The sequence below is a fragment of the Phytophthora ramorum genome, assembly GCF_020800215.1.
Source record: "Phytophthora ramorum isolate Pr-102 chromosome Unknown Phyram_PR-102_s0019, whole genome shotgun sequence".
Classification (NCBI taxonomy): domain Eukaryota; phylum Oomycota; class Peronosporomycetes; order Peronosporales; family Peronosporaceae; genus Phytophthora; species Phytophthora ramorum.
The window spans coordinates 1021635-1048808 of record NW_027150665.1 but is presented as its reverse complement, the minus strand read 5'-3'; the positions used below and the strand labels follow the sequence as shown (position 1 = coordinate 1048808).

The 27174-nt window shown below is 52.5% G+C and overlaps 11 protein-coding genes across 11 annotated transcripts; 9 read left to right on the top strand and 2 right to left on the bottom strand.

Annotated features, from left to right (window-relative positions):
* Positions 1-4047: 4047 nt before the first annotated feature.
* Positions 4048-5559, bottom strand: KRP23_14035 (Anthranilate N-benzoyltransferase protein 3; the record flags this gene model as incomplete). Its single annotated transcript, XM_067884819.1, has 1 exon — positions 4048-5559. The coding sequence occupies one exon, from the start codon at positions 5557-5559 to the stop codon at positions 4048-4050; it is 1512 nt and encodes a 503-aa protein (XP_067738194.1).
* Positions 5560-5755: 196 nt separating this feature from the next.
* On the top strand, positions 5756-7191 carry KRP23_14034 (uncharacterized protein; the record flags this gene model as incomplete). The annotated part of the gene is made up of 3 exons (XM_067884818.1): positions 5756-6049; positions 6116-6325; positions 6403-7191. 3 exons carry the CDS (start codon positions 5756-5758, stop codon positions 7189-7191), a joined length of 1293 nt encoding a protein of 430 aa, XP_067738193.1.
* A 396-nt stretch (positions 7192-7587) lies between these two features.
* Positions 7588-8364, top strand: KRP23_14033 (uncharacterized protein; the record flags this gene model as incomplete). Its single annotated transcript, XM_067884817.1, has 1 exon — positions 7588-8364. One exon carries the CDS (start codon positions 7588-7590, stop codon positions 8362-8364), a length of 777 nt encoding a protein of 258 aa, XP_067738192.1.
* Positions 8365-10197: 1833 nt separating this feature from the next.
* Positions 10198-11846, top strand: KRP23_14032 (uncharacterized protein; the record flags this gene model as incomplete). Its single annotated transcript, XM_067884816.1, has 3 exons — positions 10198-10728; positions 10795-11001; positions 11064-11846. 3 exons carry the CDS (start codon positions 10198-10200, stop codon positions 11844-11846), a joined length of 1521 nt encoding a protein of 506 aa, XP_067738191.1.
* A 143-nt stretch (positions 11847-11989) lies between these two features.
* Positions 11990-13437, top strand: KRP23_14031 (uncharacterized protein; the record flags this gene model as incomplete). Its single annotated transcript, XM_067884815.1, has 3 exons — positions 11990-12295; positions 12359-12559; positions 12649-13437. The coding sequence occupies 3 exons, from the start codon at positions 11990-11992 to the stop codon at positions 13435-13437; spliced, it is 1296 nt and encodes a 431-aa protein (XP_067738190.1).
* Positions 13438-13646: 209 nt separating this feature from the next.
* Positions 13647-15025, top strand: KRP23_14030 (uncharacterized protein; the record flags this gene model as incomplete). The annotated part of the gene is made up of 3 exons (XM_067884814.1): positions 13647-13901; positions 13976-14182; positions 14252-15025. The coding sequence occupies 3 exons, from the start codon at positions 13647-13649 to the stop codon at positions 15023-15025; spliced, it is 1236 nt and encodes a 411-aa protein (XP_067738189.1).
* Positions 15026-15650: 625 nt separating this feature from the next.
* On the top strand, positions 15651-17027 carry KRP23_14029 (uncharacterized protein; the record flags this gene model as incomplete). The annotated part of the gene is made up of 3 exons (XM_067884811.1): positions 15651-15827; positions 15929-16132; positions 16203-17027. 3 exons carry the CDS (start codon positions 15651-15653, stop codon positions 17025-17027), a joined length of 1206 nt encoding a protein of 401 aa, XP_067738188.1.
* A 150-nt stretch (positions 17028-17177) lies between these two features.
* On the top strand, positions 17178-18595 carry KRP23_14028 (uncharacterized protein; the record flags this gene model as incomplete). Its single annotated transcript, XM_067884810.1, has 2 exons — positions 17178-17726; positions 17801-18595. 2 exons carry the CDS (start codon positions 17178-17180, stop codon positions 18593-18595), a joined length of 1344 nt encoding a protein of 447 aa, XP_067738187.1.
* A 326-nt stretch (positions 18596-18921) lies between these two features.
* KRP23_14027 (uncharacterized protein) lies at positions 18922-20037 on the top strand (the record flags this gene model as incomplete). Its single annotated transcript, XM_067884809.1, has 1 exon — positions 18922-20037. The coding sequence occupies one exon, from the start codon at positions 18922-18924 to the stop codon at positions 20035-20037; it is 1116 nt and encodes a 371-aa protein (XP_067738186.1).
* Positions 20038-20481: 444 nt separating this feature from the next.
* Positions 20482-21655, bottom strand: KRP23_14026 (uncharacterized protein; the record flags this gene model as incomplete). The annotated part of the gene is made up of 2 exons (XM_067884808.1): positions 20482-21318; positions 21404-21655. The coding sequence occupies 2 exons, from the start codon at positions 21653-21655 to the stop codon at positions 20482-20484; spliced, it is 1089 nt and encodes a 362-aa protein (XP_067738185.1).
* A 2639-nt stretch (positions 21656-24294) lies between these two features.
* On the top strand, positions 24295-25499 carry KRP23_14025 (uncharacterized protein; the record flags this gene model as incomplete). The annotated part of the gene is made up of 2 exons (XM_067884807.1): positions 24295-24540; positions 24639-25499. 2 exons carry the CDS (start codon positions 24295-24297, stop codon positions 25497-25499), a joined length of 1107 nt encoding a protein of 368 aa, XP_067738184.1.
* Positions 25500-27174: the final 1675 nt, after the last annotated feature.

The window sequence follows — 27174 nt, the reverse complement described above, 5'->3', positions numbered from 1 at the left end:
GGCTACTAACTCGTCCACATGCCGACGCATAAACTCACGATGCTGAGGGAGGTAGCGACGCGCTTTGCACCTTACGGGTACCGCATCGGGCTTGAGCGTTACCTCCAGCGGCGGTACATCGACCGGTGGATCGTTTCCAAGCTTGAGTCGAAACACGTCCACCATATCCCACAGCAATGCTTCCAACCGTTTGATGAACATCTTGCTGGCACCCTTAGCTTCGGCATCCTTAATCTTTCCCAGTAGAACCTGCCAAATTTCCTGCTGCTCTGCCTCCAAATCACGGTTCCTGTCCACACCAGGGAAACCGGACTGCTCTTCTTCTTCGAGAAGAGGGCGTTCCTCTGGGCTAGATTCAGGCAACACTGCTGCACCAGCAGTAGCCATCACATGGCGCAGACTCCCAGGAGCGGCACTCGCATCTTCCATGTCCATTTCAGAGCTCCTCAAGCGAGCTTGCGCTAAGATCTCAGCCTGGTCATATCCCAATTTACGCATCAATGGTCGACTTAGCAGGATGTCTCCTTTTCCCGCAGGCAAGTCTTCTGGAGAAATTCAGCACACCACGTTGGTAAGTAGCAACTTGCCAGCGTCCGTGTCGACCGCAATACTCAACCGTATCTCCTGCGTGATAGGAACCACCACACCGCCAAAGCCTTGAGCCTCCGCGACTACCTCCAGATTGCGAACAGCAAGCCCCTATCACCACCAACACCCCCTTGGTCATATGTACTGACAGCACCAACACCCTTCTTGCGCCGTTCTCGTACCAACTCAAGCGCCTCTTCCTTCGTCACTCCTGGACACTGGAAGGATTTGTGACATGGGTCTCCACACTTAAAACAATTCCTCTCTTCGGCGGGTTTGGCAGGCCTCGGCAGGCTACTGCTAGGGCTCGCTGTACTCGGGGGAACGGGCGGTGCGGCCGCACCTGGCGGCTTCGCAGGTGGGGGGCTCAGCGTGGCGGCTTTGTGCGTTTTGGCACCATGCGTATTCGTCTGGCCGGCGCCGTTAGCAGAACTCTTCCCTGAAGAACTCGCTGTCCTGTTGTGACCGCCCTACTGATTGGTGTTCTGCTGGGAAGCAGCTATAGCCGTCTCGAACTTGCAGGACGCTTGCACTTGCGGGGTCAACCGGTTGAGAAAGGCCGTCACGGACTTCTTCAGAGGCTTGTTCGTCGTCTTCTTCAGCTCAGTGAAGATAGTGGACTTCAGCACTTGCGGTCTCAGTGCCTTGCAGAGGTACTGGACAGAGAGCTTCGGTTCTTCGACTGGAAAGTCATCCATGTCTTGAGCATCCAGAATGGAATGAAAATCGGCTATCAGCCGCGTCACTCGTGACTCCGCGTCCGACAGCGTCGTGTTCATCGCAAGGTTGCGCATCGCTAAAGCCAATTTCGCGCAGTCTTTGGTGTCGCTATGCCGGGCACTCAGAAAATATGCATTCCACATCTCTTGAGTCACCTCCGCTCAGGGCATTGAAGCTCGTAGTCACATATACGCAGCAACGTCTTGTGCTCAATACACGAGCTCAAGGGCATCAGCAATAGCTGCCCAGCTGCGGCACCACCCTCATTCAGAGCTCGGATCCGGCGTTCATACACGAGGTAGCTGTCCATGAAAGACTTCTTTTCTTGGCAGGAACTTCCCCGATATATCGGTGGGGTGGGCATATTCGAGCCCAGGGCAAGTGTCATCTGGGGGCTACTGCTGCTCTCCTTAGCTTCAGCGTCCTGCATGCTCGCATCATCCGATACGCTGATCGGTTCTCGCGCGAACCATCCCCACCGCGCTTGGCCTCTCGGAGACGTGGGTGTCTGCACAGCCTCTCGCAAGCTCTCGATCTCTTGAGCTTGGTGGCCAGCCTTCTCTGAAGCGTCGCGCAACATCGCGTTGTGTGCCGTCATCAGTTGTTGTTGTTGCTCCATCTGCGCCCTTAAGGCGTCGTAGTCGCCCTTGAGCTGGAGCTGGTTCTGGAATTGTTCTTGCAGGTAACCGGAGAATCGCTGCACCATCTCTTCTTGTTGGTCATGGAACTTCTTCAGCTGCTCGACCGTGAGCTGCTGGACGACCGCAGACTGCTGAGTCATGACTTCCACTGCGGCCTCCTGCCGCTGGCGATTCTAATCTTCTAGCAGCGACTGCTGAAGCGACGACATCGACGTTCGCCTGGACAGCATCAGCTGCTCTTCCACGACAGCATCCGGTTCGTCGCCTGCAATCGACGACCGGCGACTTCTCACGGGAGACGCCATCCTTGGCACTTCTCCCCACGACTAAAGAATTCTTTGTTGGTGTTCACGCCTTGCTGTCTTGACGTCGAAATGAAAAGTGAGTAAAATAGAAAGAGAGATTAGCTAGCTGCCTTCCTGCTCCTGCTCCTACAGCGGCGCCTTCTCCAAAGGGTCGCTCGATACGCAATCTGGCAGTGCACTACGTAAACCTCCGGCCTTGTCAGCACTTGCAGCGTGCACTCACCGCGTGCCACGTCGTCCTCGCAGACTTGTCATGCTAGTGCTTGGCTGGGAATGGATATGCATCGGTGACGAACTGCCTTTGCTGCTGTTCATGCGAGGCATCCCTCGGATGACTAGCAGCCTGACGGTTTGCAGATTCACCGTCAACAGATGTGGCGACTGTCGAGCAGTGCATGTAGGAGATGAACTTGACGAACATTATTGCAGTAATTTATCTCTAACTTTTGGATTGCAGTTATTTATTTCCTTCCTATTGTCCTGACAAACAAATACGTATTTCCTTCCTCGTGTTGCAATAAATATATATCGAATTTTCGGGATGTCTGCTTGTCACTGGTTGTCGATGGCAAATGCTGGCTCGTTGATAATGAAGAAAATATCACCGTTCACGTTGTCAACCCACCGACCAATGTTGTTGGATTCCAAGTAGCATCCGATGACCTCTGGCCTTTGACAGACACGATTGCATGTAGATACCATTGGCGCACCATCAGCTCGGTGAAGTAACTTAACCGCCGGCATCTTCATTGGACCTCACTAGAGAGCTCTCACTGACAATAATTTCAACTTGGCCTCCGTCTCGACGGTTGCGGCGTAAGTGCTCAGTTTCTTTAAAGTCTCTAAATCGACTACAGCACCTGCAATATCCTACAATTGTCGTAAATGACGCCGTTAGTTTCTCGCTGTTGGTTGCTCTTGTGCGAACGATCTCGAAGATCTGCTTTTTAGCTGTTAGCAAACTACATGTATAATACAAATTCGTAAAAGAGGGGAATCTCGCAGCAAACGAGCTGGTAAACTCTGATTGTAAGTTTGCACATCTCCCACGTGGGATAGAATGCACAAGCTATTGATCATTTAACTGAGCGATTGCCGTCAGACTTATTATGAACATAGTGTTCAATAAACGTGTAAACCAACACAGTGCACACTCTGCATCTTAGCGGCGTGGTAATTCAAGAGTACCAAACATCTGCTGCTCATTCCCGAATTTGTTGACAAACGACAGCTTCCAGCGTTGCAAAATCCTTGCGAACGACATGACGCAACACTTACCTCGTGGTTTTCTTGTCGGAAGTTCTACCTTTCTGGAATTATCTACTCGTGAATATTCGGTACCCAGATACGTCTTTGAACGCTTCTCCGCAAAACGTGCTTTCAGCACCCGACACGGATGGTGGGAGTCTCTCACATCTCGGAGAAGACAATGGAGTAGAAAGTCGTTAACATAGCTAAGTGACAGCAATGTACCTCACTGAAAAACAAAAAACCAAGATAATGGGGTAGAAGAGCAGGATTGGCGTCTTGGCCAAGAAAGCGTCACCTCGATTTCCTATTCAGGTCGAACCCTGACTCATTCGTCATAGCTTTGGAATTTGAGCTATGAACACATGAGCACCTGCTTCTTCCCTTAAGGGACTGACCAACTCGTGCTGGCAGCATGCATCTAAAAAACTTGTGTTGCGGCTGGAAGGAAGATTGCTTGTACTTCAGCAAAATAATGGAGGAATTATCCAACCCTTTAACAAAGAAACAAGCATTGTTATAAGCCCTTTGGCCATGTTACCAGCTCACCGACTACGATGGCGGCGGAAATGCATGTCCCCGTCTAGTATAGCCCAGATCGGCTCACTCAGTGCCAAACTGACGTCCAAGCTACCTGTCGTGATCCCGGTAGTGTCCACCGACTGGGTTAGCTGGTCTTCCGTTGCCATAAAGTAAGCCAGACCATCATAGAGTGAGTGCGCCGTGAACGGCTGAGCGACAACTGCCGGTGGAGCTTCGAATTGAGCACCCCTGTACATGTCGAATTTGCTCCATTGGGTAACGAAAACGCCTTCTTCGTCGTAGTTGTAGCGCGGCTGTACACGACGCTTGTCAGACTGCGCAGCAATCCATCGAAGTGTCTTCTTCATTTCTATCGGGTCTTGGGGCTGGACACTTTCGCGAATAGAAGCAGCGACGCTTGATAGCGGGCCATTCAGCAGTTGGGCAACGGGGACGGAAAGAACTGGGCTCACCACACCGTTAGGGAAATACTGAGGGGGGATCCCTTCGAGTTGGTTCCAGCTGCGCAAGTCGACAGACATCAAGATTTGGCGCGGGACGAGCTGAGCAGCATCCACCGGAGTCTTACCTTGAGCTTCTCGTAGACGCACACGCGCACGGAAGACACATTGCCAGATATGGGCCGTCAACGCGCAAAATGTTGATAGTGGTTGACCTCTACCACTCGCATTGGCCTCGGCTTTGAGCGCGGTGAGTTCGTGCGACGAGAAGCGCAGTATGCGGCCGGTGACTGGCGGATAAATCGTTTTGTCAATAGCTGTGGAGATGCCAGTTGCTGGTGCTTCCTTCTCTGGTGCTAACTTGACCACGGTCGGTTGGAACGTGAGAGCTTCTTGTCGCTCCTGGAGCGTCATATTATGGAGTTCTGCCATGTGAGAGCCAATATGTGGCGTCCTCAAGAGTTTCACATCGTTGGCTTGGCGGTCACCCAATTCAACGTCTCGAAATCCTCGATACAGCTCGGCTAGGTCGCGTACGAGCTGGAAGAAGCCCGCCGCATCACAAATGATGTGTGGGATGCAAATGCCAATGGACACGCCGCCACAAGCGAACCGCGTATGCTGCACCGCCAGGATCGTTGTCGAGGCAAACGGTGGCAGCAACGCGTTGCCTCCACCCGGCAAATTGGTGACGATCAGTCGCGGCGGGGATCCCGGTTTCTCATCCTCTGCAACTGCTTCGAACGCTTCCAGTGGTTCGCTGCACTCCGCCGTCACGAACCTGACCCCCGTTCCAAGCTTCTCGATCTGCGGCGTGTTATCCTCCCCATTCATCACCAAGCGCCCTGTAAGGTGTGGGTAATAGTCCAGCAGCCGTGCCAACGCGCGTCGCAGCTTTCCACTCGGAATGACCTTCTCACTCTCAGATTTCTCCCGACGGTATACAAACACAACCGTAAGAGGCAAAAAGTTCTGCGTGGCGTGGTCCATTGGGCCCAGCAGCACCGGCGACTCGCAATCCCGAAACTTGTCAGCATCTGCACAATTCACCAAAACCTCCGCCACTCTCTTCATTTCTTATAGCCAAATTGAAAAATGAACTTCTCCACTGACTGAAGAAAGGCACTTCCTGCGGTGTTGAGGTCAACTCCGCTTCATCACGACGACAATGCCGCTTATTTCCGGTTTTCTTTTCCGGGCGATTTGCTACTTGTTACCCATCATAATTGCCTTTCGTCTCCAAGCAGCGCCACTTTCCATTTGTATCGCCATGAGCGGCTCCCTGCGGCGCGCGCCCGAGGCGCTGGAGTCGCCCACGAGGCTCGTGACGGACGTGGCTACGCAGTGGCTGGCCAGTATGGACGCGATGCACGACGAGGACGCGACGGATCCCAAGGAGAAGAATGGGGAGGACCCAATTAGTAGCCCCAAAAAGAGCCCCCGACCAGTGTGTAAGAAGAGGGAAATGAAGGACGAAGGTAGAAAAAATGGGCAACACACGCAGGAATCTCACAAGAAAAGACCCAAACGGAAATTCCGCAAGTCCACAATCAACGTGCGGAAGGTGAGGGTGTTGATTTTTGGTGGGTTTAATGGTTATTGTATTGATGAGGTGGGGGAGTTATTGTAGGAGGAGAAGTCTCTGTTGTTGGAGGAGCTGGCGGAGCTGCATACCAAGATGGAGGAGCTGAAAGCGAGAGCGTTCGCGACTTGTGTGGGAGTGGAGGCTCGCACCCCCAGTGAGATGCAGAGTGCTAATCGGGTCTTGAGACGGGCGATTCAGTCGCAACAACTCGAGTGCACTAAGATCCACGCACTCATGTCCGAGTACTCTTTATTTGTGAGTTTTTGCTGCGGTTGATAGGCTTATGGAAAATATTTTCTAACTGCTGACTTTTATGTTATGTTGGTGGTTAGAACATTCGAGTGGGAAGTCCTATTCATCGGCCTATCTACTTGGAGAAAGACATGCATTCTCGACGAGCCACGTTGCTGTCGTTGAAGAGCAAAGTGTTGGAGGATGGAGCTAAGTTTCTAAATGACCGGCGGCCTCGTGTGGACCCGTTGAAGCCCATGAGAGAAGACCACGGGTATGAGGCGTCGAATGGAGATTTTTTCGCGACGTACATTTCGACGATGCAGTTCGAGAACACAGTGAAGCAGGTGTACGACATCTTGCTTGGGTATTTCAGCAGCATCGAGATAAGTGTGTCAGAGAAGCTGGGCAACATCACAATACGCGAGGATGACGACAACATGGCTCCAGGCATCACACAGAACCGACTGGTGTCAACAACTATCGGCGGGTTGCGAATGGAGTCGAACACCGTCTACTTCTCTCGGTACGAGCCTGGCGACGAGGATGCAGGTCACCAAAACGGGTACGGCATCTTCGTGGCGGATTTTGTGGACGAGGACCAACTCAATCCTTACCACCCAAACGAACGCATCCGTCGAGATTTCACGGCCGTTCTCGAACTCACGTCCTACCCGATCAGCCACGGCGTGCGCACCAGGTCCAAGAACACGAGCGACGGTCGCGTCGTCGTGCTCACTCGGTGGGTGCACAGCAAAGTGTATCACCCCGAGTACGAAATTCCCCAGTCCGGCTGGCACGAGATGCGTGACAACACGGAGCGATGGATCCAAACGCTGCACCACACCATGATGGAGCGCCTGTCCCCCGTCGTCTGTTGTCGACGGTAAGAGGAATCAAAACAAAAGCTATTTTCCTTAAGCGTACAGTGAATTCTGTCATTGTACCCCCTGTAAACGGTGGCTCTCTTTGTACTCAAAATCTGACCACCGTCGTGCCTGACCCTCTTGGAGCAATCTCCAACGGCTACAAACGCTGAAGTTTGGGGTGCGATTGTTGGCCTGTGCTGACTCACTGGCAGTGAGTCACTTCAAAATGGCAAGTTTAATCGGAAGAAAGCGAGCAGCTCATCAACCTAGGTTGCATAGCATCATTTCTGGACTTTACTGCTTGATGTCCAGTGCTTCTTCTCAACGCCGAAACACACGAACACTTGGTTGTGCACGCAAAAAACAATCTGGCATTCTAGTTTTTGCGTCGTACAGCTCACTCTCCCTGTCGAAGTCATGAGCACCCCAGGGCTGCCTGCCTCTCGCACCGAAGCGCTCAGCGTTGTCGTCTTCGGCGTCTTCAGTTCCCTACTCGGCGAGACACCTGCGGACGACGCGGTATTCGGGATACTTCTTACCGCAGTCGCCAATGTGTGGGCAATCGCTAGTTCAATCCTGACATTGAACGACATTATCTCCGAGTCGAACGATCTGGAGACTCACATGCGGCTTTTCATGTTGGGCCTCTTGGCTCTGACAGTCGTCACAAGCGCGTGTGCGTTAATACTGCTGCTTCCCTGCGTTGAAGATACTTGCGTCGACACGTTTTTCAGGGTCGTGGGCGTCGTCGTGCTCGGGTTAACGCTGGTTTTTGATCTCGTGCAGTTGCATTTGTCGTATTCGCGAGGATGCAACGAAGCAATCTTCGTGGACGCTGCGCTGTGTGGACACTCAAGCGGCCACGTTCTGGCGGCAGTGATTTTGGCTGGGGTGCTCGCAGTTTTGATGTCGTGGGTTATCATCGTATGCTCCACTGACCTCGAATCGCACAGCGTCTTGAATCATTTGATTGAGCCTGTTGGCACCGGTATCCCTCATTCCGAAGGAACAGCCCTTCTCACTCGAACCAGCGCCTTCGTTAAGGTGTGCCTCCTGAGCGTCTACTGGTTCCTCGTAGACCCTGATATGACGTGGGACCTTTTCATGGGCCACGATGCAAGCTGGTGGATGACCGGTCAATGGGCGAAGCAGGGCGTAGCCATCGCCAACCTCTTCCTCAATACGTGCACGTAGCAATAACGCAATAGTTGCAATAACGCAATAGTTAGTAATATGGCGGATAGTTTTTACGCGTTCATCACCGGAAAGCAATTCATACGCCGCCTCGTCGCACTCGTCGTCCATCAGGAGTCCGGGCACGTCCAAGACCGTGGAGAACTGGAAGCGTGGCAGCACGTAAAACACATACAGTGCGCCCCAGTTCGGCACCAAGTACGTCCCAGTGGAAATCACCAGACGCAGTGACTGCTCGAACAGCCCGCCGTTGTCATCGAAGAACATGCTATCGCACTCGCGCGTTTTGCCTGCACAACAGTCACGTTTAGTTCTTGAAGCATGTACGTCGAGCCCAAGTTCTTACCGCCGACACCAAGAGAGAGATACGCGTCTACCGCAAGTTGCAAGCTAGTGCTCACGAGGTTACACTGTTCACGCAAGCAATAAACGTAGAGAAGCACGCACAAGTCCGTCGTGTTAGCTATCAAGAGACTGTGCCAGAAAGAGACTCTGTCAGCGGGCGCACTTACGATCAGAAGAACCCAAATCCGTCCTTCATCCCAGAGCAGCTCGAACTCACGTTTGATCGAATCAAGGTGCGCCTGAGCCGTGCGCGTCTCAAACGTCTCTGCATGGCGTGCTGTAGTTGCCCGTGCCTTGTAAACCAAACTGCCAGCTCGGAGTACCCGCTGCGGCACTGCTGTCACCATCGCTTGACGCTACAGATGAACATTACCGCGGCTATCTATCTCAACTTGCCAGTTGTTTTGCACGGCAACAGACCACATGTGTTCGTCAAACTCAACGGCGTGTGCTCCAACAATAGGACCACGCAATACAACAGTATGTTCCCAATTCATCGTCATTCCCCCCCCACTCCAATTGCAGCTTCCCATCGTCAACACGGTTCCATCGATAAATCGCTACCTTCCAGTGCATGAGTCTGGGGCCTGCGTGATATACGTTGACCCCGTTTTCAACCAGTTTTTTTATCATTGCTGAGCTTTTCTCGGTGACTTGTGCCCGATCAACGAGAACACGAACCGTGACACGCTGGGAGGCACGGATGATAGCGTCGGTCAGTTCCGGATGCGTCAAGATAAACATAGCGATATCTACTGAGGTCTCTGCGCCGTCGAGCAAATCAATGAGCTTCTGAGGTGCAGCTTCGTTGCGAGAAAACCAGTAGTCTACAACTGCAGTTTGTAGTCTACCCAATATGTCCTGCTCCATGCGGCCAAATACACCCCCATTATCCTTGCGATGTCCTTGAGCGATTGGGTTTCCGTGACGCTAAGACCAGCATTTTCCACCACGAAACGCATGGGGGTCCACCGACAGGGTTTACCTGACTTGGACTCGTCTTGGCTGGGCTGGGCGTGGACGATGGCGTCGATCGTGGTGCGCGTCGTGCAGTTCTCGCGTCTCAGACATCTTTTCCAGAAATTTTGACGTGCTAGGAAAAACGGACGTGGCCCGACCTCCGTCCTCCACGTTGATGACATAATAATGCCTCGGAAAGGCCGATCCTCGTCGTTGCTGTTTAAATGGCTCGGAAAAGCTCAAAGTGGGCAACTGATCCTCGAGTCGAGGATAAGTTGCCCACTTTGAGATTCCCGAGCCAATTAATACAGCAAAATCCGAAAGTGGGCAAAAAATCCTCCGCGTGTATTGACACGTCAAAGCGAGGTTCGAGAGTGTGGCAATAGTTACTGTACCTGTAACTATTGCCACGCGGGGCAAAAATTCCTGCAAGTCTATTGACACCGACTCGAGTTTGGGAAGATAAAAGTTAACTTGCCGACTCGCCAGTCGCGACCATCGTCACTCTTTCGTATTTGTGACACACCCATGATGACGGGGTCTGATTACTGGCATTCGGACATTTGGTCAGACGCTGACAACAGCGCCATGAACGACTTCGCTCGTGGCACCGCGGGGCGGCAGCGTCCAGCGGCGCGTCATCCAGCAATCACAGCCAGTGACAACAGCTCCCAGATGACGCCGAGCTTCCCACAATCGGAGACGTCGTTCCTGTCGCTCGGAGGGATGCCCAGTCCGGCCTTGCTGCGAGCTTCGACGGTCTACAGCGCCAGCGCTTCTTCGTCGCCATTGTCCTCCTCCTCTTCTTCCTCCACCGTTGCTGATATCGTGGACCCGACGCAGCCGTGGGTGGCGCTCATGGGGGCGAACAACGTGACGCAGAAGAGCAGAGCGATGAATGTGGATCCGTGTAAAGGCTTCTGTCGGGGTGACGGAGAGCAGGTTATGAGCAAGAAGAGGGGGGTTGAAGGGAATGATGTTCTTGGTACGGTGGAGACGCAGCGGAAGACGCCCAAGCGCAAGAGAAAGTATCGGAAGGCTACGCATACGATTCGAAAGGTGCGACGTTGTAAAGTGAATGGTGGTAGTAGTTGAGGTGTGTGTTGACTATGGACACTGGCGCAGGAAGAGAAGGAGATGTTGCTGAAGGAGGTCGACATGCTGAAGGCCCAGATTGCAGGCTTGCGGGGTGATGTCGGAGTGCCAATTGACGGGAGCGAGGAGACGATGAAGAGGAAATATGAGACTGGGAGGGTCTTACGGGAAGGTGTCCAAGAGCGCCAGCAAGTTTTCAGCCAGCTGTCCTCCATCATGTCGGAGTACACTTTATGCGTGAGTTTCTGGCGTTGGCCAATTCGTGCGAGTGTGTTGCTAATGCTGCGTTGTTTCTGCAGAGTATTCAATCTGGAAGTCCGCTGCAAGACTTTATCCACTTGAAGAACGACGAGCAGTCTCGACACGATACCTTGGCCGCTATCAAACCCAGGAAGATGGAGAAGGCACAGCGCTTCATGCACCTGCGTCGACCTAATCTGGACCCGTGCAACACGATGGGAGAGGAGCGCCGCTATGAAGCAGAGAATGGAGACTTTTGCTCGACTCGCTTCACGGTGACGCAGTTCGAAGATGCACAGAGCGTCAAGCAAGTCTTCGACCTCTTGCTCTTCTACTTCTGCAACATCGAGATCAGTATTTCCGAGAAAATTGGCCACATCACGATCCGCGAAGACGACGGAGGAGACGACAAAGGCATCGTGCAGAACCGGCTGGTGTCGATCACTCACAAGGATGTGAAGATGGAGTCGAATACGGTCATGTTCTCGCAGTACTACGACCGCAGCACTCACGGCCGAGGTGCCAGCAGCTACGGGCTTATCGTCGCCGATTTCGTGGACGAGGACGACCGTCACCCGTACGTTCCAAGCCAACGCGTGCGACGCGATGTGAACGCCGTGCTGGAAATCCGCGAGTTCGTGCCGCAGCGCCCGAGGAGCGTAGCTGGCGGTCCTCCGTCGCACAAGTCGGTGGTCGTCCTGAGTCGCTGGGTGCAGAACCGAATGCACTACCCCAAGTTCCCCGTGTGCACGGACGGATGGTACGAGCTCCGAGACAACATGGATTTATGGGGCAGAGCCTTGCACCGCACGATATCTGAGAATCTGCGAGGACATCCGTAGTCAGGTGAAACTCAACACGTTAGTCGTAATACATGTACTGGTGGCGTTGAAGTCCAATGCTGCATGGCTGCTACCTACCCGATCGGTGTCCCAAGATGGATAGTCCACACAAAAACGGGGTTGCATTGACCACCTGGCCACAGATGCCGATGAGGCAGCGCGACGGCACGTCCCCCCGCGGCGGAATGGCGTCGTCCGCCACGTCGTCCACGACCTCGTCGCCGTTGAGCGACAGTGCGACGCCAACGCGCTCTTGGTCGTCCATCATCGCCCCAAGACACGAGCCATGCCATGAAGGCCTCGCAACGGATGAGCCGTCAGTAGCAGAGGAAGATGGAGAGCGAGCACCGGGTCAAGGCGACACGGGCACCGAGTCGGAGGAGACTGCACGACCAAAACGCAAATACCCGAAGAGGAAGCACCGCAAGGGAACGCACACCATCAGAAAGGTGGCAAATTATCAAGTGGTGGTAGTGGTGGCTGTGTTGCTGATGGTTGCTTTGGTTGGACAGGAGGAGAAAGAGCGGTTGCTCAAAGAGATGGAGATTTTGCAGAAGGAGATGGGAGCGCTCAAGAAGCGAGCGATGGACCCGACCTTCCCCGTGGACACATTGGTGCGTAAATCGCGTCGTCAAACTCTACAAGAAGCTGTTCAAGGACACATGCAGAAGTTTTGCAAGACGCTCTCGATCATGTCGGACTACACGCTGTGCGTACGTATGGGTGCCGTGTAGCACGAGTGGATTGCTGCTGGAGTTGAGAAGAACGGGTTGCTGACGCATGCGCACGCTGCCTTGAACAGAACATCCAAGCTGGGACGCCGTTGCAAGAGAAGATGGTCTTGAAGAGGGACTCCAAGTCGCGCTGTGAGACGCTGCAAGCCATGAAAGAGAGGAAACTCAGGAATGCCGAGCAATATTTGAAGATTCGTCGCTCGAAGCTGGATCCGTGCAAGTCTCTTACCGAGGACCAGCGCTTCGAAACGAATAATGGCGGGTTCTGCTCGGCTCGCTTCTCCATCCTGCAGTTCGAGGGTGCCCAGAGCGTGAAGCAAGTGTTCGACTTGGTGATTTTCTACTTTAGCAATATGGAGATCAGCGTCTCGGAGAAGCTCGACACTCTCGTGACCGTCCGCGAGAATGACGACGACAGCACCACCGACGGCATCACGCAAAACCGTTTGGTCTCCACTACGACCGATCGAAGCATGCAGATGGAGTCCAACACCATCATGTTCTCGGAGTTCTGCGAGCGCGACGACATTCCGTGCGCCGACCGCGGGTACGGACTCGTCGTGTCCGAGTTTGTCGACGTCGACGAGCGCTATCCGTACCAGTCCGACAAGCGGGTTCGCAAGGACGTGAACGGCGTGATCGAAGTGCGGGCGTACAACCGTCCGAAGGAAACTATGCACGGGGAGCTCGAAAAGGAGGAAATGGTCGTCGTGATGACCAGGTGGGTGCAGAACACTCTGCACCGCCCCCAGTTCCCAATGGCCGTCGAAGGGTGGCGAGAACTCCGACACTCCATGGACAGCTGGGGGCTTCTCCTGCATCAAACACTGCTCGAGAGTCTGCACCCTACAACGTGAAGTGGAAAACATGAGAATTGTTCAGCAAGCACTGCAACTCAGGAGTTGACCTTTTTGATAGTCAGCAAAATCCAAGCGACATGTTTCGACAGTCGGCCCTATTCGTACTTAGCGTAAACGCATGCCCGTAATCGCGCACTTTTGATTGCGCGCTTCAAGGAAGACCTGCAGTCGGCGCTGATCACGCGCGGGTCAGTGCCTTGGGAGCAATGGATCGGCGACGGGGAGTGCCTGCCACGCAGGACGAGCGACTGCGGGTAGAGACCATCACGAACAGAGTGGAGGAGCCAGCGCCGGTTGTGTTGGGGAAGAGACACGCAGCGACCAGCCCCGTTGGACTCGATGAAGTTTTGGGGCTGGGGGTGGGCGACGACGCTGGGGCGAAGAGAAGTACCAAGTCGGAAGTTGATATCAAGTCCCGTCGCCAGCGGAAGCAGCGAAAGTCAACTCACGCGGTTCGAAAGGTACCCATACGATGTGGGGTTGTGTTTCTTGCGGTGAGGCGTCGTGTTGACGGAGTGGCTTGCCTGATGTGAAGGAAGAGAAGGAGCGGCTGGTGAAGGAAATGGAGGAGCTCAACGCTCAGTTGGTGAGCTTGAAGCAGCAGGCGATGGCAGCCATGGGCAAAATGGACCGAGACACGACGAGAAGTATTCATGTCGGGCGAGGCTTGCGAGATGACGTCCAGGTGAACCAGCAGAAGTTCGGTGAGCTCGCGTCCATCATGTCGGAGTTTTCAATATGTGTACGTTCGTGTAGTGTGTGGATTCACGCGTATTTTGCAGGACTTACACTAACAACTGTGCTTCTACAGAACGCGCAAGCTGGTTCTCCGTTGCACGACTCCATGTTGTTGAAGAGAGATCTCGAGTCTCGACGAACATTGCTACGAGGCTTGAAGGCCCCCAAACTCTCAAAGGCCGAACACTTCTTGCAGCTACGTAGGCCAAGAAACAATCTGCGAAAAAATATTGATGAAGGCCGCCGCTTCGAATTGGACAACGGCGATTTTTTCTCCGAGCGCTTGTCGGTAACACAGTTGCGTGACGCCCGCAACGTGAAGCAGATCTATGACCTGCTGCTCTTCTACTATTGCAACCTGGAGATCAGCATCTCCGAGAAAATGGGTCACATTACCGTCCGCGAAGACGAAGACAACGGCGGCAAGAGCATCACACAGAACCGTTTGGTGTCCACGACTTGTAACGGGTACAAGGTGGAGTCGAACTCGATCACGTTTTCGCAATTCTATGAACGCGATGACGAGCAGAACAGCATCCACGGAGAGAGCGACTTGGGGGTCATTGTGATGGACTATGTCGATGAGGACGAGAAGTATCCGTACCAGACGGACCGTGTTCGCAAGGATATTGTTGTTGTCATGGAAATTCGAGAATGTTCGGGAACCCAAGATGAAAGAATGGTCGTGCTCACTAAGTGGGTGCAGAACAAGCTGCATCGCCCTCATTTCTCCATGGGGCTCAAAGAATGGTACGAGCTTCGCGACCGAATGGATCTCTTTGGCAAGACCATGCAACGGACGTTGTCCGAAGACCTGCACTTCGATCGTGGCGTGCCGCGCGAGTGAATAAGCAATCGAAGTGGCGCGTAAACGACCACCGCTCGGTGTTCCCTCTTGGTGGTTGGCAGCAGCTCAGGTGAAGTCGGTAGGCAAACTACTTCAAGTAAGTTACGATCAAACGCGTCGCTAGCTCGAATACTGGCAGCGTTCGTGCTTCCTTTTCGTGCTCCAATGCTATGAATCTCGAGTCAACAAGTACTTCACATTGTACCGATTACCCAACAAAGTGTTTAACTTGCCCGTCTCACGGGCATTTGCCAAATGATGGTACTATTTTGACGAATGGCATGGTACCATCATTTGACAAAAGTCGCAGCGCAATCGGCCGAAACGCGTCATTCCTACGCAGTCGTCAACTTGCCCTGCTTGGCGTTCCTTCACACCAGGGACCACGTCGGAGTACGCCGCATCAATGGAGCCTCATTCACCACACACAGACGCTGACCAGTCGTCGGCCTGCACCTCTCCCACTAAGCCCGACAATTGGCACTCGGCGTACGCAAGAGGTTTCCTGCCGCTGCTGCGCGCCGCCAATGCATGTACCGGTACTGCTCCAGTTACTGCGACATTGGCCCATCCACAAGGAAAGCGGAGCACCCTGGCAGTTCCAGACCTGCCTCGGACGAAGACGATGAGAGATGCTCAATACGGGAGCTCTCCCGAAGCCGTGGTCCTGCGTCGTAGCAAGCGGAAGGTGACGAGAGGGAGGAGCTGCAGTGAGCAGCGCACCGCAGAGGGGGAGGTCGCAGCAGTTGTCAAACGCAAGAACAAGAGAGGATATCGTAAGGCCACACACACGATCCGAAAGGTACGAACGGTGAAACAAGTTGCAGTTTTGTTGAGGTGGTCGACTCAGGTGTATCTTGGTTCTCATGTTTATGCTTTTTTGTGGGTCCATTGCCACTGCAGGAGGAGATCGACCATCTTCGTGTGGAGCTGGTTGAATTGCAGGCCCAAATGGCTGAGCTGCAGCGCCGAGCGTTTGCACCAAGTCGTGGCGACAAGAACGGAGAAGAGAGGCGGCTGTACTCGAACGTATTGCACAATGCTGTGAAGAAACACCAGGAGGCATTTGTGGAGATTCAGTCGGCCATGACGGGCTATGCAGCATGTGTACGTGTGCCGTGACTGGGGTGCATGCAGACAAACGCTGATCTATATTATGTTCTGACACGGTGCACAGAATATTCAAGCTGGAAGTCCTATACAGAGGAGGATTGTCTTAGGCAAAGATGAACTTTCCAGGAGAGAAACGCTGCAATCAATGAAGGCAATGAAGCTGCAGGATGCTCATGCATTCTTTCGTCGACGACTCTCACACTTAAACCCGCTGAAATCCATGTCAGAAGACTACCGGTTTGAAAACGACGAAGGAGACTACTGGGCTGTTCGCTTCGCAACATCCCAATTCGAGCCTGCTCGAAGTGTCAAACAGATTTTTGACCTGGTGGTATATTACCTGTGCAACATCGAAATCAGTGTGTCGGAAAAAATGGGTCATCTCACAGTTCGCGAAGATGACGACAACGGCGAAGAAGGCATCACTCAAAATCGCTTAGTATCCTTAACTGGCAAGGGTCTTCACATGGAATCCAACACCGTCGTATTCTCCGAGTACACTGCAGCAAGACCCAACGACCAAGATGGCTACGGCCTGATCGTTGCCGAGTTCGTAGATGAAGACGAGCGACATCCTTATCGATCAGCCGAACGAATTCGAAAAGACGTGAACACTGTGATGGAAGTACGGTCGTACACTCGGCACCTTCACAAGAACAGATTCGGCATCGCGCAGGAAGAAAAGGTGGTGGTGCTCACACGATGGTCGCATTCTCGACTTCGACACCCAAACTTCCCTGTCCAGAAAGACGGATGGTACGAGTTGCGGGAGACCATGGACCGCTGGAGCCAAAACATGCACAATACCATTATGGAGAGCCTGGACCCGTCCCCCCACTATTCGCCTACGTGGCACGGTGATGGACACTTTAGTTCGTCGAGTCATTGAGTTTTCGTTACCGCTTTCAGCACCCATCCACTTGCAATTTCATTGGGCTTTATTGGTTAAAGCCACAAATTTAACCCTCCATTGTCAACTGGGTTCTTTACCTGTCTCATTTCGCAATTAGTTTCTTGGTGGTCAAGCGGTGCTACTCACATGGCGTTCAACACGTCTCGCGAGGAGATCCGGGACGATCGGTACTACACGTCGCTGTTGCTTGGTCCTCGCGTGTCTCCGACGTCCAATTCACCCCGTACCAGCCCCACAGCGAGCGTGGACGATGGGTCTGCGCACACGCTTTTATCCCTGAAAAGGTCCATGAAAAACCCAGTCGAGGAATCCTCTATCGCCCACCATGGTGCTATCATTAGAGCACGTAAACGAGAAAACCCCGATTTTGAGTCTGAAAATGACAGCGGCACTGCAGAATCCGAGCCACAAAAGGAGAAACGCACTACCAAGCGCAAATACCGCAAATCCACGCACAGCATTCGTAAAGAAGAGAAGGAGAGGCTGCAGACGGAACTGAATGTTCTTCATGCCAGGATGGAGGAGCTTCAGAAACAGGCACTGGCGTCTTTTGGCAGGCCAGGACAGAACGACAAGGACCGAGTCATTGCAAGCAAAGTGCTACGTGATGCAGTACAGAGTCAACAACTCGAGTTCGCCAACATCCAAGGGATTATGTCGGAGTACGCACTATGTGTAAGTTTTTATTTTCCGGTTTTGTTGTTGTAGATTTGCTGATAATTTTGCGGTGACATTGTGATGTTGTGAAGACAATTCAAGCGGGGAGCCCATTGCAAAGATTTATCCATTTGGGTCGAGATGGAGATTCGAGACGGGATACGTTGCTGGCGTTGAAACCGATGAAGTTGGACGATGCGGGCCACTTTTTGCGTCAACGGCGACCTAATGTGGACCCGTGCAAGCCGATGTGTGAAGATCACCGATATGAGCTGTCAAATGGCGACTTTTGTTCGACGAGATTCACGAGAATCCAGTTTCATGGCGTGGGGAGCGTGAAGCAGGTATTCGACATGCTGGTTCAATACTTTTGCAACATCGAGATCAGCATTTCTGAAAAACTGGGCCACATTACGATCCGCGAGGATGACGACAGCGGCGACAAAGGCGTAACCCAAAACCGGTTGGTTTCAACGACGATTAACGGCTTGCTCATGGAGTCGAATACAGTGCTCTTCTCGCAGTTTTTTGAGCGAGACGAAGAACCAGGCCACGAAAGGGGGCGAGGGCTTATTGTTGCAGATTTCGTGGATGAGGACGAAAGGCATCCCTACCGGCCGAACGTGCGTGTCAGACGCGATATTAACGCTATTCTAGAGCTAACTTCATACACACGCAAGGTGGCGGCTATTGGGGGTACCTTGCGGGGACAGCAAGTGGCAGAAGAAGAAAGTGTTGTTGTACTTACTCGGTGGGTGTTTTCACAACTGCACCGGCCCTCCTTCCACGTGTCAACTGACAATTGGGAGGAGATGCGGGATAACATGGATCGGTGGGGCGAAACGATGCACCGCACCATGGTCGAGAGTCTAACCCCCATCGGCTGAAGATGAGATATCTGAAAGACAGCTCTTTCCCGCCTGATGCTTATAGCAGCTGCAAACAACGGCTTAATGCAAAAGATCTCCTGCAGTTGGCAAGCAATACGACCCTTGTTTGTCACGAAATCAAATCCAAACCGCGTTAAGCGAGCCACAAAGGAGTAAACTATGCTGCGTTGATGATGATTACTCCCAACATTCGACAAAACTGTAGAGATGATCCAGCCACAGTCTTCATTCAGTAGACTCGTGGATAGCTGGATCAAGGTCCTGGAGCAGACAACGTATTACAGCAAAGCGAATAGTGAGGACCTCAGGCTGAAACTTCAGTGATGGTTGCCCGTCACGATATTTCTAGTCCAAAACCCAAGAAGGCGCACAAATCTCATGCCAAGAAGAGAGAGTTCACGTACGTGGTTCGTAAGGAAGAAGCTCGTGTTCTGCAGGAGAAGGTGCAAGCTTTACGCAAAGAACTGGAGGCCCTCCAAGAAGCGACTGGCAGCTATAATTTCAAGCTCCGGCAGGCAACCACGAAGAATCAAGTGCTCAAAAGTGCAGTGAGGACACAGCAGCTCACAGTGGCTTGCACCCAATCCGTGCTCTCCAACCACCTCCGAGACCAGCACGAAAACCCGATGCATACGCGCGTGGTTTTGCCCAAGAAGTGCAGTGAACGACGCGAGGTACTCACTGGCATGAAGAACGCGAAGTTTATGCAGTGTTACAGCTACTTAACGGAGCGATCCGGCAGCTTAGACATGACAAAGAATTACTTCTCTGAAGATCGATTCGAGGATGCACACGGAAACTTCACGTGCCATCGCTTCGACGTAGTCCACTTTTGCGGTGTCCAGTCGCTCAAGCAAGTCTATGACGCTCTTACGGTCTTCATGTTCAATATGGAGATCAGTGTTTCCGAGGCACTGGGCGATATTACGGTTCGAGAAGACTACGATAGCCTGAATGACGGCGCCCACATTTCAAATCACCGATTGATCTCGAACTGCGATAGTGGCGTGACTACTGAAGCTATTACCGTCTCATTCGCGCAGCTTTTTGAAGATCACAACGCGTTTACGAGCTCGCCGTGCGCGTTGGCTGTCATGGACAGTGTGGATGAAGATGATTTGTATCCGTACGATTCAGCCAACTGTGTTCGGCGAGACATCACTGCTGCTGTAGCACTGGCACCAGTTTGGCGCGACAAGAAATCCGGGAAGACTAGGCCGGCACCAGAGCTCACACAGTGTAGCGCTGCACGTCAAGACAGCAGCGAGGATGACGAAGAATTAGTGGTGGTGATGCGTCGCGCTACTTTTCTTAAGGTGCGCCCCACAGAGTCGGAAATGGCGGACAGTGAGCTACTTGAGCTGTATGACTATATCGCAAAATGGCCTGACCTCATGCTGCAAAGTATTCGCGCGATTATTCATGCCCGTGCGTTGTAAACTCGCTATAAGCCTGGCATTATCATGCGAGCAAACAATGAGCAAATTCTCCACTGAAAATGTATTTGCGCACTTCTACACGTAGTGTATGTACACAACAGAGCCTACAATGTGATGCTTCTTCTTCGTGTCAAATCATCCACTACAAATGTGCGGCTTTTGACTTTGCGCATGAGCTATTCAGTACGAGAAACACATTACACTTTGAAGTGCCGAAAACCGCGATGGTCGATATGTGTGAACGATTTTCCCGGTGGCCAAACGTAATGGTGGGATGATCGACACTAAATCGTTGTGTTGTTCTTAAATGCATGCACACTTGCCAACTCGTTTGTTCACAGACTGTTACTTTGTTTTCCTCTCCGTGAATCTCCAATACATGTCAGTAAACCTACACAGGTTTCCACGAGCCACGAGCGTGAGTCTTTCGTATGAAGTGGTTTATTACAACGCACAGACAAACTCGCGAATCGTCTGCAGCATCACCTTGACCCAGCCCGCTGAGCCATCACCAACAGCGCTCAGTGTCTCAGTGGGCACGTCGAATTCTGGCCGACGGACTTTCATGAAAGATGCGCACCGGATCAAGATCATCGACTCCTCGTCAACGTCCGTTTTGAGAGCCTGGTCAACTTCGGCCCCACTTCCTTCAACGGGTTGCTGCTCGTGGCGTTTTGTACACCCCGGTCTGTTCCTCCTCACTTCCGTCATGACGAGTGTGGCGCTCACGTCCAGCCGAACTCGTGTCTTGGGATTGTACGGATGCAACTCGTCCTCGTCGACGCTGTCGGTGACCATGACAGCGCATGGCCGTCCTCCAATCAGCTCATGGTGTTCGTAAAATTTGTCGTACAGCACCTTGTTCGACTCTGTCACAATTCCAGTCGGACGAGCGGAAATCAGACGAAAGCTGCCGATCGACTCGTCCTCTCCGATCGTGTCGTAGTCTTCCCGCACAGTGATTTGGCCCAGCGCCTCCGTCGTACTAATCTCCACATTCGTCAAGAAGAACTTGGCTGCATTGTACACTTCCCTCAGAGACTTGACTCCCACCAACTGGTTCACTTCGAATCGTTCGCAGCAAAAGGCACCCGCAGCATCTTCGTAGCGATTTTCCGAGCTGTGTTTGGTTAGTAGATTGAGGTGCTGCGAGCGCGCGAGGACGTATGGGAGCGCCGAATTGAGCTTGTCGTCTTTCATATCCACCAGCAGCTGCCTGCGTGTCACCCAGCACTTTGGCAGGTGAACGTACGAGTACAGAGGATTCATAACCTGTCCCTCCTGGATAACCAACAAGGAAATAACGGATACCATGTCAGATCAGCTTAAGAGTATAGTATAAGGCTGCCAAGCGTTGGTGGTGCACCTGATAGTCTATGAACTCGGATTGAGCGCCGGCCAGGACCAGTTTTTGGTCGTGAATTAACTCTTGCAGTGCATTCTTCGTGCGCAGCGAGCGCCGCAGCAGATGCAAATGGTCACTCGGAGTCATTGCCGCCGCCTCCGCCCGAGCGTTGAGCTCTTGCACCTGGTCCTGCAGCTCCCGAATCTGCTCCCTAAGCGCCTCTGCCTCCTCCCTCCGCACTTGGTTCGTCGACTTGCGCTTCTTCGCTGGCATTTCGGACAGCCTTGAGCTTCTGGCACAACGTTTCGGAATGATGGCGATTCTCTTTAGCCGGTATTATACGTGTTACTGTACTGGTTAACAGACTGACTTCTGTTGCAGTATTTAAGACTTGCCTACTGAGCAAGCTTGCATTCTGGAGTGACAAGTGCGTTGTCGAACACGCGAGAGACGGTCTCCAAGTCGCCCAGTAAGTGCAGCATCGGAGTCAAAAGGTCCGCTTTTGACTGCACAAGCTTCACGCGGCTTGTTATGCTGTCCCACTTGAAATGGATCAAGCCTCGCAGCACAAACCGCTGGTCGAGCAACTTGACAGCAAGCGGTGACCACTGATCTCGGTCTCCATTGTGGACGAGATGAGGGAACGCGAAGTGCAGCGTGTTGGCCGTGATGGTGATTCCAACTGTAGTGGTGGCGGTGAGCGAGTCTTCGGGGCCGGTATCGAGTCGCACGAGTTGGGTATCCGAGTCTGGCAGGTAGAGAGCAAGGTGTCGGTAGTCCTCGATGAGGCTCTCAACGCCAAACCCCGTCTCGCCAATCACATCCGGCGATGTCGCTGCATGCAGGAAGTCGCGTTGTACGGTAGAAACATTGGTGTTCGGGGCCACTTTCGTGCTGTTGTCGGGGTCGTTCATTAGGGCGGATCCTTTCAAGCCGTAGCGGAACAGGCGAAAGTATTCTGCCACCACCGACAAGGCAGTCGTTCCTGTGGGAACACCGGAAGAGAGCGTCTGGCACTGGAGCTGAAGCGTTTGGGTTTCTCCTCGTAGCTTTCTGACGTCACGCTCTAAAGCGATCGCATGGTCCTCGATCTTTTTCCTGTATCGCTGCATGCTTGTCCGACTACGCTGTCGGCGCAGCTCTGTATCACCTTTTCCCTCTGCGGTCAGTAATTTTGCAGCATACTGGCCAGGGACATCCATGTTGACAGCGAGCTCTGACGGAGACTTGTTGGGAACTGGGTTCAACATACCCTTGTGCTTGGAAGGAGCCGCAACCCGCACTGGCAGTGGTGCCTGGAGGGGCCCATGTGTATCCACCGCGACGTCGTCATGCGGATGTTGGAAATACTGTGGTCTTGAACTTGTGTATCTTGTCGTCGTTGAACTCCTGGTGTTGTCGTCTCTGGCGAAATTGGCTTCAATTGTTGGCCAACGGGACGATCGCATCATTTTTTCCGATCACACCGTCACTGAGCGTGTGGACACTCGGTAGATGGAGGGGGCTGCTGTGTATGGTGCTCTAGTTGACCTTTCTTGCCTAGTTTCAAAGTGGCGCAGGAATGCTTTGATGCTGGGCTTGCCGCGTAATCGTGTGAGTGGGTGTGTCTTGCTCGTTCGCTTGTCCGAAACACTAAACCAGCCACCATCGTTTCAGAGCCAGAATACCGAGCCAGAATACCGAGCCAGGCCCATGCTCGCTCAGGGAGCTTTCTCGGCACAGACCCCGTGCCCACCAGAACAACGAGAGCGTCCTCCCGGTCTCGACAATAGCCCACAACATCGGTTGGGTGATTGATTGATTATGATGGTGTGTCTTGTTCTCTCACGGGGTGTCCGTACATTGGAAACATGCGGTATCGTATAATGCAACCAAGCACTTCCAAACTTATTGGCAAAATCATACTCTGAACGACATCATTGGCATCAATGAACAACAGCGCTCTCTACCCACCCACCACTGAAAAAAGTGACAGCGCGATCGTCAATGCCTCGGTGGCGTTGTACACATCGGCTTGATAGTCGAGGCCCTGCCAGGCCCGAGGGTAACGCATGCTCCAGTCCGCCGACGTTGACTCGAACTCGACCGTTTGCACTTCTTTGCCTCCAGACTGGGTTCGGAGACTTCTTCTGCTGCTTAACCACCCCATCGAGATCAAGCGACAAGGAGAGGCATCACGGTATCTTGTCAGTTATGACGGACAAAGTTCTCTAATGTGCAGTCTCACCTAGATAAATCCTCGAATTGTTTGCACCATGGCATCGCCCCAACTCGAAGCATCCTCGTGAAGTGAGTCGATTGTGGAGGCCGGCACCTCAAACTGGGGTAGTGGATTTTTAAAAATGTTGCACGCCGCATCGACACGACTAGCTGCTCAGTGATCATGACAACACAGGGCCGACCTTCAAACTCGTTGCGTTGATCGAAATACTCCACGAGCGTGATGTTACCGGTATTTCATCCCGGTTGTTACTCCATCGCCGATTCCCGACAACAAACGGGGATTGTCAGCTTAGCTTCGTTAGTTGACGCTCCGTCCTCGGTGTCGTAATCCTCGTGGGCCCCAATCTTTCGGATACCGGTATGCTGTTTTCCATGTTACCCATTCACGAAGAACTAAACAGTTCCAAATACTTGTTTTAGAGACTTTACTCCTTTGAAGTGGAAGAGCTCGAACCGTTCGCAGAAACCATACCCGTTCTCGTCTTCGTAGCGATGGTCTGACAAGTGTGGCTTGAGTCGGCTTCGTGCAGTGACATACTGGCATCCTCGATTTACAATATCTTTAAATCTACGAGAATTTCACGTTGCGCGGAACCCTAACGACCTAACGTCAAAATGCGCATTGTCACTGTAAATAACCCAATTTTTCACTTGGGTGATTAAGCCATTTTCAAATTTCCATATAATAAATGACGGGGCGACGCGGCGGAGCTAAGCGACGCAAACCTTCGTACTTGGTGCGGCAGGAGGAGGTGAAGAAGGTCAAGGCGCAGCTGGAGGTTCTTCAGAACAAGCTGGCGCGTCTCCAGGCTCGTCCCCGCAGCGCGCGAGCCCAACTTCTGGACGTCGTGGGGGCGAATAACTCCCTCCGAGATATTATACATGGCCAGCAATTGGCGGTGGCTGGCGCTCGGTCCATGTTGGCTGGGATGGAGGTAAGAATAAGAATTCACACTTTTCATGCATTTTTAACGTTAAAGAAATGGGTTTACTCACAGTGATGTGTTTTTATATGCTGGTGGTGTCTGAGTAGGAGAGGCAGACTGGAAGTCCGTTGTGCAGACATATTCACTTGCCTAAAGAGTGGTGGGGGCGGCGCCAACTGCTGCTAAATGCGAAGACTGGTATGATCACTAGAGGCTTCCAGTATGTGGTGGCTCGCAGTCAGCATCTGGATCTGATGAAACCGCAGCTGATGGACCATCGATATGAAGACGCTCAGGGCAACTTTTGTTGCGAGAGATTCGAGTTTTTCCATTTTACTGGAGTCCAATCGATCAAGCAGGTGTTCGAAGCCATCAAATACTTCATGCTGAACATGGAGATCACGATCTCCGAAGCCTTGGGACATACAACAGTTCGTGAGGACTACGACACGGTGGATGATGGGACGTCGATCTGGAATTACCGACTGCTTTCGACAGATAGCAACGGAATCACGTCGGAGGTGAACAAAGTGGTGTTGACGGAATATTTTGACGAGTCGGTGACGATGGGAGGTCGGCCGTGTGCCGTGGTGGTCACGGACAGCGTTGATGTTGACGACCTCTATCCTTACAACCCCCGAGAACGAGTGCGACGAGATATCAGTGCCACGACTGTGCTGACAGAAATGAAACGCAAGAAGAACGAGCGGTCAACGTCCACCGAGAGCGAACAGCGAGTCAGCCACGTGTCTGGAAGCGAAGGAGGAAACACCAGTCAGGGTGATGGCGTCCACACCGGCGAAGAGGAAGGAGAGGAACTTGTGGTTGTGATGCAGCGTGCCGCGTTCATGAAAATGCACAAACCTGAATTCGAGATCTCGAGAAGTGCGATGAGGTCGTTAAAGGAAGGTATCGCGAGCTGGGGAGAGGTTGAGGTGCAGTCAATCAGAGGTGCTGTCAACGCATGATCCGTTTGTGCACCATTCTGGAAATATTTTAGGAGCCGACGGTGTAATGACATGTATAACAGTGGATATGTACTAAGAGAAGCCCTTGGAGCTCGCGTGCGCCTTGAAAGTAGAATAAGAAGCTTTAAGTGACAGGGCCGACTTCCAAATTTTTATCTGAATTCGCTATCGAGGAGATATCGGAGGTGGCGAACTTCCATGACTCGACCGCGACGCGCTTGCGAATGCAACTATACCATGGTAAATACGTGCTCTTTTAAGAATAATAAATGTAACAGCACCAAACAGAGATGACACACTCTTCTCAACCCAGAAATAAACCCTTCGATGAAGGACATCCAGTAACATGATACATGTAAAGAAAAAAGTAAATCCATTAAATAATGCCATACTTCTGATGTCGTTAAACAGAAGAAAATAAGTACTCGCTTACTTATGTTAGTCTGTAAGTGCGATTATCACCATCCGAAAAAATAATCTGAGTGCATAAGGTTCTTCTGATACGTCAGCCCGTTGACATTAGTGGTGGCAACGTTACCGTTATCTCTCTAGCACGGAAAATAACGTTATTGGGTTAAAAAGTTATTTTTTTTAGCGTTACTTTAATACTGTATGATATTTGCAATATCATGAATACGCTATAGCTATTTTTGTGTTTTTGGCATTGTAAATTGCAAAGCCCGCTAAAATCATTCTTGGCATCTTGTGCCACACTCTACGACTGATCTGAGTTTCTTTCTGACGGTACGCTGTCGCCTCTGTCTGGCGGTTGATCTGCGTCCGGTGCCCGAGCCGGAGGTGGTCACTGGTTCCACAGCTGAAGACTAGTCATTGTGGACAACGAGACGATTGACCTGGTACAGCATCTGCCACGCCGGGACGCCTACCGCTACGCAGAAGGCGATCCCCAGTGCGCCGTGACGCACAACGGCGTGACATTCCAGCCCATGGACCTCAAGGCTCTGCTGTCGGCGCCACCGTCTCGACCAACTCGTACGGCCGTCACTCGAGTGACTCGTATCGTGACCTGAACCCTGCTTACTTCCACATCGCCGCTGTGAACCTACTGGGCAGCCTGAATTCGATCGTCATCGTTGATGTCACGGCCGGTTCGGAGGTTTTAAGGTGTGCCGTGTTCCTGGAAGAGGATGCCCAGACGGCCTGGAGGAGTAACCGTGGAGCTCGGCTGCTAAGAGCACTGTGTACGCCAATAACTCGTCGTCTCTCGTGGATTTTTCGAGACGATGGTCCTCTGATGTCTTCGGGCTCGTACACGACGGGTGCTTATTACTACTACCTGCTTGAGATGGACGATGCTGGAGCCATCGTTGATGATGAGTGGGTGTACGACTCGGACGACGACCACTTGGACTTCCGGTGCTTCCCAAAGTCCAAGCTTGCCGCCGATACGGCGACCAACATCGGTCGAGCTACACTGACACGTCCATGCTGGCCTGCTCGGGTTCGTCGTTGGGCTAAGAGGCTGTCGGCTCGTCCGCTGCTTCAGATCGTTGTTCTCGTGAGCCATTCCATGAAGAGTTTTACGGCGGAACTGGATACAACGAGTATATCTCTTCTACGCGTCCTACTACAGTACATTTTCAATCAACACTACAAATTCTGATCTTTGACAGGGTTCTTTGGGTTTCCCTTCTGCTATAATAATGTGATCCCA